The sequence below is a fragment of the Limulus polyphemus genome, unplaced genomic scaffold (genome assembly GCF_000517525.1).
Source record: "Limulus polyphemus unplaced genomic scaffold, Limulus_polyphemus-2.1.2 Scaffold1102, whole genome shotgun sequence".
Taxonomy (NCBI): Eukaryota; Metazoa; Arthropoda; class Merostomata; order Xiphosura; family Limulidae; genus Limulus; species Limulus polyphemus.
In genome coordinates, this window is record NW_013666712.1 from 5,803 (window position 1) to 22,337 (window position 16,535).

Below are 16,535 nucleotides of genomic sequence, written 5' to 3' on the forward strand. Positions count from 1 at the left end.
TATGTATTTTCCTGTCTATCTTAGTGTATTCTAATAATTTTGATCGTTTATGAGAAAGTCTGAACTGTTGGCCAGACTTCTATCGTTCCTTCCGTCAGTGCGGTAAAAGCCTGATAACGAGAGTGTCGATTTTATTTTTAATATTGCTGTGTTAGTTTAAAACTGAGAGATTGCGCTCTTTTTACATCATAATGTACCAAAATTATTACAAGATTGATAAAAAATGAGGAAGTACACATTTTGATAATAAAGTAAGTGCTAATTTTAAGTTGATTATTATTATTATTTCTTCAATAGCTACTTTTTGACTTTTCAGAACTACATCAATAACATATATTTTATTAGGAAGGTACAGTATACATGTTATATTTATATATGATTAATTTCTAAAATATAGTATGAAGTTTTAAAGCTTAATGAAAAATCTCATAGCATAGAAAAATAACGTGGAAAATATATACATTCACTCAAATGCTATAAAACACTATATTTCTGGAGTATTGACTTGTTTGTTAAAGCTGAAGAAAAATAGTACATAAATGACCATCTACTGGATTTAAACTTTCATAATTATACCGCAATAACTATAAAATGTTAATTCAACATATGTATTGATATACCTGGTAAATAATTATACACACAGTACAATTAAAACTGAATCACAAATACCGTTCAACTTATGCTCGCCATGAACGACGTATATTTTGTATCTCACCAGGTCAACAGAAATGCTGAATGGGATTGGAAGATTTTAGTAAGGACGTTTCCTTCTACTGTAACTTCTTTAAATTAAAATAAATAAAGTTGCCACATGCTTATATCACATATAGAAAATAAATGAGATCAATGTATCAATTGTAACAGGAATGTATGAAACATACAATATTGAACACTATATTTGGAGGGGTGATACACGGAATAGCCGCATGCGCAGAGAATCGTTAAGCAAGGAAATTCTATTTACTACGAAAACTCCTAATTTGATGGCGGATAACTTAGGAAAAAGGTATGACTATCATCATATTTCTTTCGTTTTTTTATAAACAAATTAATTATTGATGCTAAAAAACACTTTTATGGGAGTTAACTATCTTTGTTCAAGCGAGTTTAATAGTAATTTTATAATTTTATGCCTATAATAAACTTAGAAACAACATTTTATTTGCTCATCGCTCGACAAATAGTCAGTGTTATTGGTATTACACGGTAACTATGTATATGTACAAGCAACCGTGTGGCGAGTTTTAGTCATGAAATGTTGAATCGAAATTATGAGTGAAAATGTAAAATATGAAATATAGATATTTCAATTATTTTTAAAAGTGTTTATGAGTGATTAGAGAAGAACCATAAAAGTTATCTAACTGTTATGTATACGGTAATTTTCGGCATCTGACAACTATCATAGATTTAGAGGTATTCCAGATGATAACTAATATGTTATTCTGAAAAAAAAATTATAGACTACGTACATAAATCCAGACTTTTGTCTGTAGTTACACATTTAACTTTGCTGTTGCTTCAACTGTAATTTTAAGTTAAGGTTTATTTATACTTACAGCTTTCTCGTTTTATTTTTCTCTTTTCTGCTCTAACGTAAAGTAAGGTGAACTTTTTTCTATATTAAAATATTATTTTTTTAAGTTGAAGTGAGATGAGCTTTGGTAAAGTTTCACGATTCTCTTTTTTATATTTTTATTGGAGTAATGATATTTTAGATTAATATGCGTTTTTGTATTAATGTGTTATATGTTACACGCAAGATTAAGATGGTTAAAGTCTTTTATGTTAAAATGTGTTGAAAATTACAACACGTTTGTCATAGTAAGAAAGCTACAAGAATTAGAGTTCGTCGGCGTTGTTATTCACGTCATTAAAAAGCGGTTATCGTAACAAAAAATAACAAGTTGTAGTTTTTTTTCTTTTTTTAGATTACAAAACATAATATAAATAGTGTTTCCCTGCGTAAATCATACAACTTTGTCAATATGACAAGTAATTCAGAATATTTTATCATTGCATAAAAGGGAAAGTTAAGTATTACTATTACTACCAGGCCTAAAACTTAGTAAAAGTTGATTATGATTTTGGTATGAGTTTGACATCGTTTTTTTTTTAAAGAAGAGAGCGTAATTAGCCTTTGCATGTAAATTGTTTTTATTTTTTTTAAAATATAGGTAAATTTCGAATGTGATCCAGTTTTTATGCTTGATAACGTAAAATTCACAGATTTTACTTTTTTTTAGAAGGATTTAATTATCAATATATTGTATTGAAAACTAATTTTTCTAAGGCAGATGAATAATGTAGCCTTTTATAAGGGATATGTTAATTTTTTTAAATTGATTTGTTAGAATTATTTTAACAAATGTAATTGTTATGAGAAACAACTTAATGCTGCAAATGTAGAATATCCAATACACCAGTTTCTGTTTTATTAGTCATTTATCTCAGTAACTGTCTGAACTTTTTAAACTTTCTTGGTATTGGGGTGTATGCTTAATCTCCTTGAAAGTCAAGCCTTTACTCCCTCACAAAGAAAATTGTACTTTCTATGCATATGTTTCACACAAATCTTGTGAGTTTTTGTTTCAGTTGTCAACTTTGAAGATAAAAGCTACAAGTTTTGTGAAATTCATTTGTATAAAATAGGATATATGTATATTAATAAAATTCAGAGTACATCTAATTTGTAATTTTATGTACATGTGATAACAAATTGTTTAAATTTTAACCAAAAACTTCTGCTTTTGTAAGTGCATATACAGCATAAAGTCCTATGAGTGTTAATGAGGGAGAAAATACATACTTCATAAAAGTTGTAGACATTTACATTTTTGGTAATCAACATTAATAGATGTCTACATTCATACAAATGCATCAAATATATATATATATATACAGGTCTTGGTAATATGTGCTTTTAGTGTTTTTAAACTAGCATCTTTTTTAACCCATATTGTATTTTTGATTTAATTATTAGTCTTAGATTTATTTTCTTTACTTGGATTATATTCTACTTGAAATAAGTTCTTTCTTTCATTTCTTCATATGGCATGCTTTTCTCAAACAACTAGAAGCAGCTTTCCTTTAGTTGACATTATCTTTTAGTTCTCCTTAAAGACTAATGTGAATGGATAAGTTTTACATTAAAAAGAATTTCTAGAAGGTCATTCATATTATCTATGTTTTTACATACCTTGAAAATAGTGAACATTCACATATATGTGCATAAAAGAGAGAGAGACAGAGAATTTTCATATACCTTTAAAAATCTTATTATAACAATAATGTTTTAAAGCATTTTACATAATACATAACGTACAACTTGACTTCATATGTGGTAATGGGTGCTGGAATTTCATAGTAGTTGCATTAACATATCTTTGAAAATCTGAATGCTGTGAGTTGTACATTTGCATACATTTAATTTAATGCAATTTTAAGTGAATAAATCATAAGGTGTGTTGTCCCCCTGGTAGGTAGATTTCCAATTATGCAACATTTTTGTGATATGAATTTGACATAAAACTTCATTTATTTTTAGACCAGTGTATCAGTCACGTACGTCTCTTATATGTCAGTTTATAGCTAACTTTCTCACAGTTGTGTAATATTTATTTCAATTCAAATGTGGATGTATCAAATATCAGATGGTTTAAACAAATATTGTATTTTCAATGAGTCATAACATTATGGAACTGATGTGTTACATGTAAGTTAAGAAAAGTGAATCAATTATCAATGAAAATTTTTACCCTCTTTTTCATGCTATTTTTTCTTAATTCGTTTAAAATTTCATGATATCTTAAATCTCTCTTTTTGCAGGGTTTAATCTATAAATAAGGTGTTTTTTCACTTAATTATTTATTTTGCAATTTGTGTATATTTTTTTGCAAATATGTAAAGTTTTTAAAGCTCATAACTTATTTTATGTGAGATTATTGCAAAGTTCTTGATCAATAAATGGTTAGAATTTTAGTTATTCATAATTTGTAACTTTTCTAGTTCTTGAGTGTTTGTGTGTGTATATATATGGAGAGAGATACATTGTTTTAATTTGAAAATTTTGTCAAGTAAGTAGTTATGTATTTCATCTCTGCAAATAGTTACTGGGCTAAATAAAAATTTGATAAATTTGGTTACATGCTTGAATATTATCTGTATTTTAATACTATTGCTAGTAAACAGTTGTACTAATATACTGTAAATTATTTTAATGAAGTTGATTTGATACAGCTTCTTTTCTTCTAAAAAGAAAAGCGAGTTCATTCATTCTATAGGGGGGAGAGGGTAAAAGAATTAACTAAGGCTGTAATGTACTTCACATAATTTAATAAAATATATATAAATTGTCAACAGAATGATTCATAATAAGTGCTTATTAACATTCATGTAGAGAAATAAACAGAAACAACACTTATCAGTTGAATTTTTTTTCATTCAAGAATAGCTCCACTTTGTAAAGCTTTTAGAATAATTTTTGTAGATACTTTTACAGTATTAAACAAGTCTGGAAGACTTAACTTTCTTTTAGATTTTCACAAACAAGGTTTTTCCCCCATTTTGTTACTGATTTCTGAACATAAAACAATCATGAAAAAAATTCAAGCTACAAAATAATTTATCAAGATTGCCCATTTGTAGGGATTGGGTGCAATGAATAATTATCATTATTCATTTCAGTTAGGCCAACAACCCAGAAAAGAACTTCCTTAAGTTTGCAGAAATGTTTCCAGTACCTATAAATTATTATCTGGTTTGTTCAGAGACAAATATTCAAGAATGTTTCTAGTGTGGAAATGTAAATATCTGGATTTTATTTTGGCCACTGATTGTGTAATCTAATCTTGTTTTTATGGTAATGTAATTTCAAACCATTAAAACTGTACTTGAAATTGTAATTTGAAATTTAATTGTACTTGAAAATTAATTTGGTGGAATTCAGTTTTTAATAGTATAAATAATATTATAAGAATTAACAAGATTCACATATATAAGAAAAGAAAATTATTATATCAAAAATTTTTGCTATCTTAAAATGTCAGGTGATATTCACTTGATTTATTTTGAAATCTTTCCTTGAAGCGTTAGTCACATTTTGATATATAATAGAAGTTATAGTAAATGTACTGTTACTGTGTGTATTTCATGATTGTAAGTTTTAAATATTTCTTGAAAGCTACTGTATCGGTTAACGTGTTTAAAAGTCTGATACTTCATATAATTTGCCAGTCCAAAATGTTTTCTGTGCATATTGTAGTTGAGTATTTGTAGTTTTCCTGCTGTTCTTGTAAGTGTTAGAAACCCCTTAACACGGTGTTACCAAAATCCAAATGAATTTTTTCAAACGTTTGATGATATGACAGTTGAACATAATGTAAACAATTTCATGAAATTTTCTCAAAACGAAACACAGATCGGTCATATTAAGATAGCGTAGTTAAAAACGCGCATAATAAGTATTTGTGGTGTTATATTGAAACGATGTGAAAGTTGTTTTTCCAGAATTCGTGCACGCGCCGCTCTATGTACAAGTTCATACTGGTAAGTTTGTAAATTGCTTTATTAAATAATATAAGTACAAATACTTTTGAGTAGAAAACACAACAACAACTTTGTAGTGCACTGTAGTATAATAATTAAATTTATTGTACTTTATTTTTAAAGGTAGTAAATTTTGTTAACACCAAAGAATCGCTCAGGACAAAGTTCAGATATTATCAATTATTATAATCAGTAGAATGGCTGCCCGAAAAACGATTTATCATTATCAATATTAGATCGACTGTTTTAATAAAACTTTGACATTCATAATTAATAGTTGTAATTCTGCTTTAAACCAATTACAGTTGTTTCAAAGTAATAGATTAATAACCGACGCATTGCAAATGGTTTCGAGACAATCTTGTAGCTCATCAAAAAAAGAAAAAAGGAGGCTCAGCCGTCTTGATGTTAAGCACAACAAGAATAATTATAGCACGTTTATGATCAGAACGTGTAACTTTCTGTTTTAGGTGTTGTTGTTGTTTTTTCTTATGATGTTTGGAACATGTATTTCCGAGTTGTGTACATATCATGTCGATAAATAATTGTGTATAAAATAAAGGTTTGTTTTGTGAGTATTATGGTTATATTACACAAAGTTAGTAATTTTATTGGCGCCCATAGGTGAGGCGCTAAGTGGGAGGAGCTTCAACCATTGGCGGGAAAGAACGTCGGTACTCTCGTAGTCGTAAGCCGTGGGATTATTTTTTTATATTTGTTTCTCTGTATAGAAACTAAAAATATAAGAGTAGGTATTATCGAAATAATTAGAGATAAAGAGTACTTAGTCGGAAATAAATTTTTTTTTCGCGTTCGATCCGCCATTGCTTTTTAACATTTACAAAGTTTATCATTTGTTTAACATTATAAGCAAATCCAGAACTATATATTTGCGAGTTTTTATTCCCAAAAAGCTATCATACATTACTAAAATAATTATTAGGTTTCTAGAAATTTTATGACTAGTTATATAATTATTTTGATATTGTAATGAAACATCCATGTTTAATGTAGAAATTCATAACATTGTTAATCTCTACACTATGCTGTTTCGGACATCCATTTATTATGTGGGCTTTCTTTATAGCTTTTGTATTATTTCAACTTTTGAATCATAGGAAAATGTTAGTTATGTTTTCCTAGTTTTTAATAAGCTGTGTGTAAAGAATAATGAAACAGTTGTCAATGGAGCAAATAACAAATATGGTGCCGGAAATTCAATCATATTTGTCTGCAATGCAGACAGTTAGTGGGTATAGAGCTACTAGATGGCGCTGTAGTAGATAAAGTTGCAAGATTTTTTTATATTTACTGGATAGACTTATTGCAACGTTTTGTTTTTGAACACTTTTTATAACGATTAAATATCATAAAAAATGCTTCCAAAAATCTGCCTCTGTTAGAAGCTTCTTACGCATGGATATGTTAATATACATTAGAATGTCTACTTTAATATTAGTTGCGTTTGTTTCACAAACAAAAATCGCGCATTTTTTTCAGGCTTCTGTATAAAAATTAAAATACGAAAATGTAGATGAATATTTTAAATATGCAGAATGTGTTTCGTATTCTCAAGCATTGTATTGTTTAAATATTATCAGAGTGACATCCATATTTCTTTATTACATTTGTTTTTGTATTCTAGAAGTAGAACTTTTATAGCTATACATAAACATGGAGTTGAAATTTAATACCTAATTACATTAGTTGTATATGACCTCTGACTCTGATGTCATTGTGTAATTTTATTCAATGCAAGTCAGAAAAATACTTGATTTAAGCAAATCTGTATTACATTATAATTATGTAAGTCTACACTACAGTATATTTTGTAGATTGTTTTAATTACACTGTTGTGTAGGGTTTAAAAATATGACTTCATTTGTAACTTGGAAGCAAAGTTTCTTGTTAAACTTTTGGTAAAGTAATGAAATAAAAAATAACATTACATGTTGTTCTAGAGTATTCTTGCTATTTAATGTAGTACTAAAACTGTTGGAGTTTTGTCCTTTACTGAAATGGGATAACCATTGTCAATGGCATACATGATGGGGGGGGGGGGGTTGAAGCCCCTGCCTTTCTTAACTTATGCTGCAAAAGTGCCCTTTTTTCTTTGTCATACACATTGTTAACAACTACGAAAAGATACACCTGATTTCACAAGTTGCTTGTTGTAAATTATTAGGAGGGGGGAGATTTCAGCTTTAAAATATATGAAACTCAAGGCTTGGTAGGACTTTACAGTAAAAAAATAATTATAATATTCTACACAAAAAAGTACTGTTTAGTTTTACATTTTAAAATGTTTTAAGACCAATTGAACAGAAATAAAAAAGGATTTATTTGCTTTGTATGGATTTTTACTGTATTTGTGCTGGAGGCAACCCACAATCCCCATAGTTTAGCCCCTCACCCCAAAAGGCTTGCCTTATGATTCTTGAAAAGTGCCTTTTAATGTCCTTTGCACATTACTGAGCATTATACATCACATGATAATGTGGGTTATATTATTTTGTATTACAGTTGTTTGGATTTTACATGTAATGAAGTTTTACTCATGATTGACATTACCATCAGGTTCATCATGACTAAAGGTAGCTTTGGTTTTATTAACAGTGAAAAAAAAAAAGCTTGTTTCATGTAGCGTTAATATGGTAAGCTAATACTCAAAAAATAGTGCTGTTTATGACTAACAGAGTTTTTCTTTGATACATGACTAAGGATTTCTTTACATTGCTTCATGACTAAAAATAGCTTTTAAGTAATTTGTTTCTTAAGATAGCTTTTTATTTATGTGTAAGTTGCAATGGATGTGTTTTCATATTTTTTGAGTGTCTTACTTAACGAAAAAGTGAGTATTAATGGTTAAGTTCTTGTAAGATTTGATCAGTAAGGTTAAGAATAAAAGTTTTATTAAGCTAACATCATTATGAGCATAACATGACCTATTACTCCAGAAAACATAATTGGTTTTATTTATTGAGATAAGATCATTATGAGAGTTTAAAGTTTGTAGCTCAAACTAGAGAGTTCTATTTGTTGTTAAAAGGAGAAATAAAACATGACCTATTACTCCAGAAAACATGATTGGTTTTATTTAAGCCAGTGTTTCACCATTACAGCTTCATCAAGGGCAAATAAGACACTTACCAACTGATTTATGCTTATACAGAAGATTTCAAAATATTCAACTCTTTGCAGTAAGAACATTTTATTGACAAACACGATATAATTGATATCAATTATCCCATAACAGCAAACATTCTTACTCACTGCCACAGCTTTTTAGATAGAAATGTAAAGAAACCTTATCAATTTCAGAGAGTAAGCCACAGTTAAAAAATCACCATGGAATCTATAACTTTTACTGTTTGTATTTAATTAGTGTAATAACATGTGTTGCTTTAAATAGTATAATCATGTCCATTTGCATGTACTTTCAACTTGTTTATATATTTTCAGGTAAAGTTCACCTTATGTGTAGACTTAAATTATTTTGAAATATTTTGTATAAGTCTAAGTCAGTTGGTGTTTTTTTTTTGCCCCAGTAAAGCCATAATGGCAAAATGTTGGCTTAAATAAAAGCAATCATGATTTCTGGAGTAATGGGTTGTGTTTTATTTCTACCTTCATTAGATGAAAGCATTTGATATTTGTGATTTTTAATTTACAAAATGCTGTTGTCTTGTTGGTTTATCTGTTGTTTGCCGTATCACAGATACACAGTTTTCATGATTAAAAACTATAGACTTTTTCTTAAATAACTTGATGTTTAATTCTATGAAGATTTTAAATAAATATTGTAGTTTTTTGGCCTTTCTTTGTACAAGTTTAATCAGAGTATTGAAAAGAATATTATTTTTATGAAAACTGCAAATAGTAAATACTGACACACTAAAATATTCCAATGTAAACATTACTGTGAAGTAAAGGAATATGGTCAAGGATAAAAAATAATGTTCTTAGTGTTTTTATAATTGAAAGAGAAGGTGAAATGCCTGACCAAACTAATTTATTAATAAGAGGGAAAGAGAATTTTTATATTTTATTCATATTGAAGAGAAAGTTGTTAAAATCAAACAAACTTTGCAGGCTGTTTAGGTGGTGGACTAGTTTTCTGTTAAACTTGAAATTTACATGATGATGTGTTTAACCAAACTTTTGTGTGTTAAATATATGGTAGTAAAATGTTACTTTCATTTATTTGATGCTCTTTGTGGTGGTTTGAAAAAATAAAAAGGGGTGCCTATGATAGGCTGAATCTTCTGTTGATTTGGATGTTTTTGTATTTTCTATGAGTAATCCTTTTGAATCTTTAAAATACTTACAGAATTTTAAGCTCAAAAAATAATGTTTATCTGAAATTTGTTTTTTTTTGAAAGTGTAACATGTTGTAGCTTAGTATAAAAGATATTTTTCAGTGATATTTATTGTGTCTTGATTAGTTTTCTGGTTTACCAGCAATACTAACATACACATTTGCAATGAATTAATCTACTTTTTAGCATAAGGAATCTTAAAAGATTTTTCTTTCTCATTGGATGGCACTATCATAAACAGAATAGTATTCAGAATAGAAAGTTAATAGTCCACATGTCAAATTCATTTATTTCTTAATGGTGATATACATTTCATTTTTATAGAATATTTTTATTAAGTTACCAGAACTCTTTCCCTACATAGAAATTTCATATTTTTAATTTAAATCACATATATCAGTTGATACAGCTATTATAACTACTTATATTTTACGTAGAAGCCATGTGTTTCCATGTGATATCATGCATAGTTGTTATATGTTAATGCTACTGCACATGCAAGCCATGGTGCCACAGGTGAAATTATGTATCTCTTCACAACGAATCTCCAACCATCCGCAAGTACAATGACACAGAAGTAAAGAACACTTCAAAAAAGGGAGTTTTTAGAGTTTTCCATTGGATTATTGAAACTTGCATAGCAATAGTTCTGAAATGACACATCAAGCCAATTGTAGCAACGCAGTCATCTGCAAGGAGGAGGCTGTGATTATAAAAAGAAAGGTCCTCTTAACTGTAAAAGCCATTGTATAAAGCTCATGTATCTTCTGGTATTATTAACAAGATAGTAAACAAGGATTTGAAACTTAAAAAAAAGGATCACAAGTTTCCAGCCACACTTCGAAATCAATAACTCTTTCCAGGATGAAGTTGGTCAAAGAAAGTGGAATCATAACAATTCCATTCAGCCACATCCAATATATATATATATAATAAATTTACTGATACAATCCCAGTGGGCTTTTGAGACTTTGGTCCACTTAAATGTGGTATTGGAAGTTAATGATCACATACAGTGGAAGGTCTGTGAAAGTTGGCAAAAAGGTATGGTAGAAATTTGGCCTTGCTGTCCTTCACAGAATCTTGCTAATTACAATGGAAATCATGGCATTAGTCAAAAGTACTCAATCAAATTAAGCATAAATTATAACAAGAAGTATTTTCAAGGATAGTAGAGAACCTGGAACATTGTTTTTTTAAAGTGTGATAAACACTGAGTAAACAAAACCTAAGTGTTGCTAGGTTACATCAACTGTGCAAACATATAAAAGGTATGTCACTTCCTATATAGAAAATATACATTGATAGGCTACAAATCTTTCTCTAAAATTATCACAGTTCCCTGTTTGGAAGCTATATAGTTATAGGTCCAACTAAAAAAACCACTTTCACATGAAAATATTACAAAGATAAAATGTTAAGGGGAGGTTTTTTTAGCATGTTTAGTTTGCTTAATTTTATAACATAAGTTTTCTTTTAAACACGTATCATTTAGGAATGATGTAATTTTGCTAGCTCCTAAATACTTACATGTTTCAGTGATTAGATTGATCAAATTGTGTTTGAAAATGTTTCTCTTCTGTTTCTTTTGAAGCATAGTAGACAATGTCCTTACCTAAAAGCAGTTCAACAGTACCAATATCCCAAGCTACTACAGTGAAGAAACCAGTCGTTCTTAACTCTACTATCTCACTAGTTCCAACGACACCTTCAGGTTTGACTCGTCCGAGTCACACGTCTACACAGGCCTCAAACAGTACGGTTATCAATTTAACTTTCACCAATGGTGAGTAGTTTAGAGAAAATTTTTCTTGGATATCTTCAGCAGACTTTTCTCTATCAATAATTTGATTGTGCTAGTACAAGCAAGGAAAAAATAACTACCTAGGCATGGAAAGTTTCATAGGTTGACCAAAACATTGACTATAAATAAAAATTAACCATCACTCATTTTTTCTCTAATAATAATGTTTATAATGGGTTTTATTGACAAACTAAAAAGATGTGTACATGCATAAATGCAAAACAAAGAACAATTAACAGTGTATTACTACATGCATACCAACTCCTAAATCTTGTTTTTTATTTTTATAGATATATAAACAAGGCTTACCTGTATTTGAGTTTCCTAAATATATACACATTTTGGAGTAGCTGACAGTATGTTATTCACTCGAAGTTCACATACAAAACTTAGAAACAATTCTGAACTCTTAAGAAGCTTTATTTTAACTGTCTTTTTGATATCAATGTTGTGAACTCACTCTAAAAGCTTTTTAGCTGCTCAGCTGGCTCTGTTAAAGTATTCGTTAAAAATAATGTGAAGTCAGTCCATATAATGATAACAGATTAGTTGATTTCTTCCTTAACATTTGCTACAGGCTACCATCACTTCTACACAACTGTAGGCCCTAGCTCATAAATAATGTTTTCACTTTCAGAGAAATTTACTTATTGATGTTGTTACTGGTAACGTACGTATAAATTTACTTGTATAATTTCACAGCTAATTAATTGAATAATTTAACACGCATGATTTCTAACACTGATCTGAATACTTCATTAACTTTCAAATCATTATACTAACTGAAAACTGACTCAACGCTTCACTGATTCTCACATCCACAATGCTTCCTTGTTTCTGATATTTCACAAGGTCTCTTGAACAGTAACACACATTCTGGGTATTGAGGACTTTGGAGATGATACTTCAACTCTGCACTCAGAATAGCTTGATCCCTCGCAATATGACTATAATTCCATGCCTGACTGGGACCTTGACGTGGTGTTACACTCTCTCACATGTTTTGTTTGAGCCATTGGTTTCCTGTTCTTTATACCATCTTTCTCTGAAGACATACTTCCTTCTCACCTATGGTTGCTGTTGTTCGATTATATATGCCATCAGTGTTTCCTGCACTCTCTTTCATCATACTTATTTACACCTCTACCCAGACCAGGCTTTTCTATGTAAGATTTCAGCTGCTTGGGAAAATGATCTTTCCTTCTCTGTTACCTTCCTCCATTCTCTCTCTCATCTCTGATTGTTTGAACCCAGCTTGTTTTTTTTGTCCAGATCCAGCCATTTCATGTTATTTGGCACAAACATCTTTTCTGGATTCCCCTCATCATTTGTTTTTACCATGGGACCCCTCTTTGTATAGGGACCTCTTGCCTCCTACCCTTACTGGATGGGTCTACCAAATCCTTTGTTTGATGTATTTTTCCTCAGATACTGATGCTTGCAGGCTTTTTCACATTTTATCACATCAAATTCATTGCCTGTCACACTCTCTTGCGTCCACTTTTGCTGACCTTTGGATAAGATCCTTCGAGCTAGCATGTGGATGGATCTGCACATGTTCATCTCATATTGTCTTTTGTCTTTATAATCTGGTTGTTAGGTTTTCTGAAGGATTTTGACCACCTCAGGTTGCTATTCTTCAATCAATACACTGTCTTTGAGAAGAGTAAGGACACTTTTTCTTTTATTACCAATTTTCTTTTTATAGTATCCCACCAAGTAGCTGGTGTTGCCTTTCAGAGCATGCTTATTTTCCAAAATATGCATCAGGCTAGGAATAGTGGAAAGTTCTAAACCCAACCAATCTGGCTCTACCAGTGTCCACTGCTGAGATGGGGTGTTCCACAGAAACACGAGAGGTATCCTCATGGTATTAAAATTACATAATTGCCCAATCTAGACCATACCATTCCACAGACTACCGTGGAAAAAGACAGCACTGAGGAAGTGTCTGCTCGCTTCTTTGGCTTATGCCTGCTAGCTTTTAAAGATAGGTTTCATGGTCACCCATTACAATATCTCCAGTAAAATAACTTTCTGGCAGGCATCTAATGGTGATCCAGGCAATTCCCAACATACTTCCTACTCCCTCTCTTCTGATGAAGCACAATAAACCCTTGCCACTTACCGGTTCCTAACTGCTGTGGATGGACCTTGGAGAGATCCTCACTGATTGTGTACAGCACGATACAATGGGAAGTAGGGTATAGTGTATCTGTATAGTGCAGGTCTCCCTTCAAACAGCTAGTGTGTCCTCCTTCTACTGTAGGACAAGTTCATTATCTCCTTCTCTGTCTGTCCAGTTGAGTCAAGGTCAAACACAGACTATACAGTCTGATTGCACCCTAACCACACTACATTTCTTGGCTCCTGACCACTTGTGTGGGGGGTGCTCAGTTGGCCATGCAAAAAATTCTACCCATCCCTGCAACACTTGTGGCTTTTTTGCCTTTCCATCTTTTTTTTCTGGGTGAAGAATATATCCTGGTTGAGATGGGGTACAGTTTCCTAAGAGTGTGCCTGCATGGAGCCCCTGCCATCAGGTGTTACACTCTGGGGGCTTTCCTTTTAGGTGCTTTCTGATAGGAGCCCATTTAGGTTTAATGTTTGCACAAGCCTCTCTACCATTTTAATGTGGGATTCTAACTATTCTCAATATGGAGGTGAGATATCATTTCAGAAGTTTACATTTTCCTTATCTGAAAATGTATTTCCAATAGATATGCACAGCTGCACATTTTTCCACCCATCCTCCCCAGTTCTGGTGCACTTTCTTCTTGCCTTGTCTAAGAATGAAGTTATTTCAAATGCAAGTGCTTAGGATGAGTTACTGCACAAGGAGGTTGGTGGAGAGCGATCATTGTTTGATAATGTCATCATGCACTAGCTCAGTTCATGTTAAATATGTGATTTTAGGTGGGAGTTAGCTCAAGGTTAGTGACATACAAGTCTCATTCTGTGTATAGAGGTGATTATCTATCAGAAAGTAAGGAAAATGTGAACTTCATCCATAAATGTACCCGATCTCAATGGGGGTGTTAGTGGGCTGATGCCATGTCCTTATTCTTTGTTTACAAAATTGGGCAATAAAAGATAATTTGTACTGACTGAATTGTACTGTTTTTCTATTAAGTGAACCTATGGTTATATTTCAGGGGCAAAGTAAGAGTAGAAGGCAAATATAAGGCCTGGTACGTTAATCTGATGAATAAACAAAGTAACAATCAATAAAAGTTTATATCCAGTGAAACTGAAAAAATTATAATGTTTTTAATCAACAGAAAGTTTTCCACTGTTGCATGTTTTAAGCTAAGCTTTTGGTTAGTGAGCTTCGAGTAAACTGACTATACCCTGTCTTAATGATACTATTACTGTATAGAAGCACATGCTTCCATAAATCCTTAGTTTTGACTACATTCATGTACTACTTAACCATTCTCTTGAATTCTATTCATTCTGAGCTTATTTTAGTTTTATCAAAATAAATGTAAATACTTAATTTTCTCAGTTGTGTTACCTCATTTTGCTGAATCTATCTAAAACATACTTTGATAAAGTTCAATCTCAAATGAGGAGAATCTTGATTCAAGACAAGCCTGTACACTTGGAATGGCCATAATTCTCAGTATTATGTCAGGTATTGAGAATTTGAAATAATCCAAGACCGCATTAAATAATTTAACTTTTAATAGTTGAGACGTACCTTGGAGTTAGTATTTAGAAATATGCCAATATTTTATTTAATTTACACTATTTGCCAAGATTGATTCACACCATTTTTGTTTTGAAACAAATATGTTTTAATATATATATATACAATTAGTATGATTAATTATTACACACAAAGTTTCATAAACAGAAATTTCATTAACTTACAAATAGCCTAAAACCATCTTCCTAGTTCAGAGTCTCCTTAATATCCAGCAAGTTGTACATACATATAGAATTTGCCGGGAAGATAGCTAGATTTTTCAGGCACTGAATTGTTGGACCGTTGAAGTAAGATAATATTTTCACAAAATAACTAATGTCTGATGAAAGATTAGTAATATTCTTGGAGAGATATTAACGTTTGAAGGGAATTCACTGACGTTCGAAAATTTATAACTTTTTCCTGGTCAGATGTTGTATATTTTCCGGTTGATAAGGGTTAACGAAATCACAGTTTATAGCTTACATGGTTATAACAGTTTCATAGTAGGCCTGTCTCTTCTCTGTTGTCTGTTGCTTTTTTAGGGTGATGCCCTGCTGGTTTTATAGGCTAGACATATCTTCTAGAACCTTTTATAAGACTAGATATGGAAATGGATATATATTGTTGATTCTTTGTGTTCACGAATATTCCATAATCTTGGAGAATTGGCGGGAGTTTCGCCATATATAACTAAGATGGTAAGCTAAACACGCCCTCAAATATCAACTTATTTGAAACAAACGTTGACATTAAAATAAATATATCACAAATTCGTTATACGCAACACATAATATAAGTCATGCCTATTTCTAAATACAAATTCAATCCAAACAAAGTTCATATTAAAAATAAATTCGTTACATCAGTTTGTCTACAGTTTACGTTGTTCTTTAGACTGTAGTTGACACTGTCAGCAGTGAATTCCTTGTTTTTGAAAACATACTTATTTCTGCTGACACTTGTAGCTATTACTCGACTGCCAGGGTTTCTTCTTTGCTCATCTAACCATTGGTCTGATTTTTTCTTGCTTGCTCCAGTCTTTTATACCCCACTTATTTGCCCTCGGTGATACTTGTCTCGTTATACTCTCCACCTACATCAATGCACCCTCTAATCTGGCACTATATATATAAGCACCTCATTCAGATAATGTTATCACTTTTTCTCAACA

At 30.9% G+C, this 16,535-nt stretch overlaps 1 protein-coding gene across 6 annotated transcripts in view; it reads left to right on the forward strand.

The window, feature by feature from the left end:
* The first annotated feature begins 944 nt into the window (after window positions 1-944).
* The window catches only part of LOC106462141 (lethal(3)malignant brain tumor-like protein 4), an 81,012-nt gene continuing 65,421 nt past the window's right edge, over window positions 945-16,535 (forward strand). Inside the window, exons 1-2 of one of the 6 annotated variants that reach the window (XM_022389297.1) lie at window positions 945-1,006; window positions 11,461-11,652. In XM_022389297.1, the coding sequence (XP_022245005.1) occupies window positions 11,472-11,652 (181 nt within the window). In that variant the 5' untranslated portion in view covers window positions 945-1,006; window positions 11,461-11,471. Of the gene's footprint in view, window positions 1,007-4,326; window positions 4,805-5,165; window positions 5,548-6,205; window positions 6,236-9,993; window positions 11,138-11,460; window positions 11,653-16,535 lie in introns of those variants that run through there. The other 5 variants (XM_022389303.1, XM_022389301.1, XM_022389300.1 and 2 more) reach the window with 5 other exon arrangements.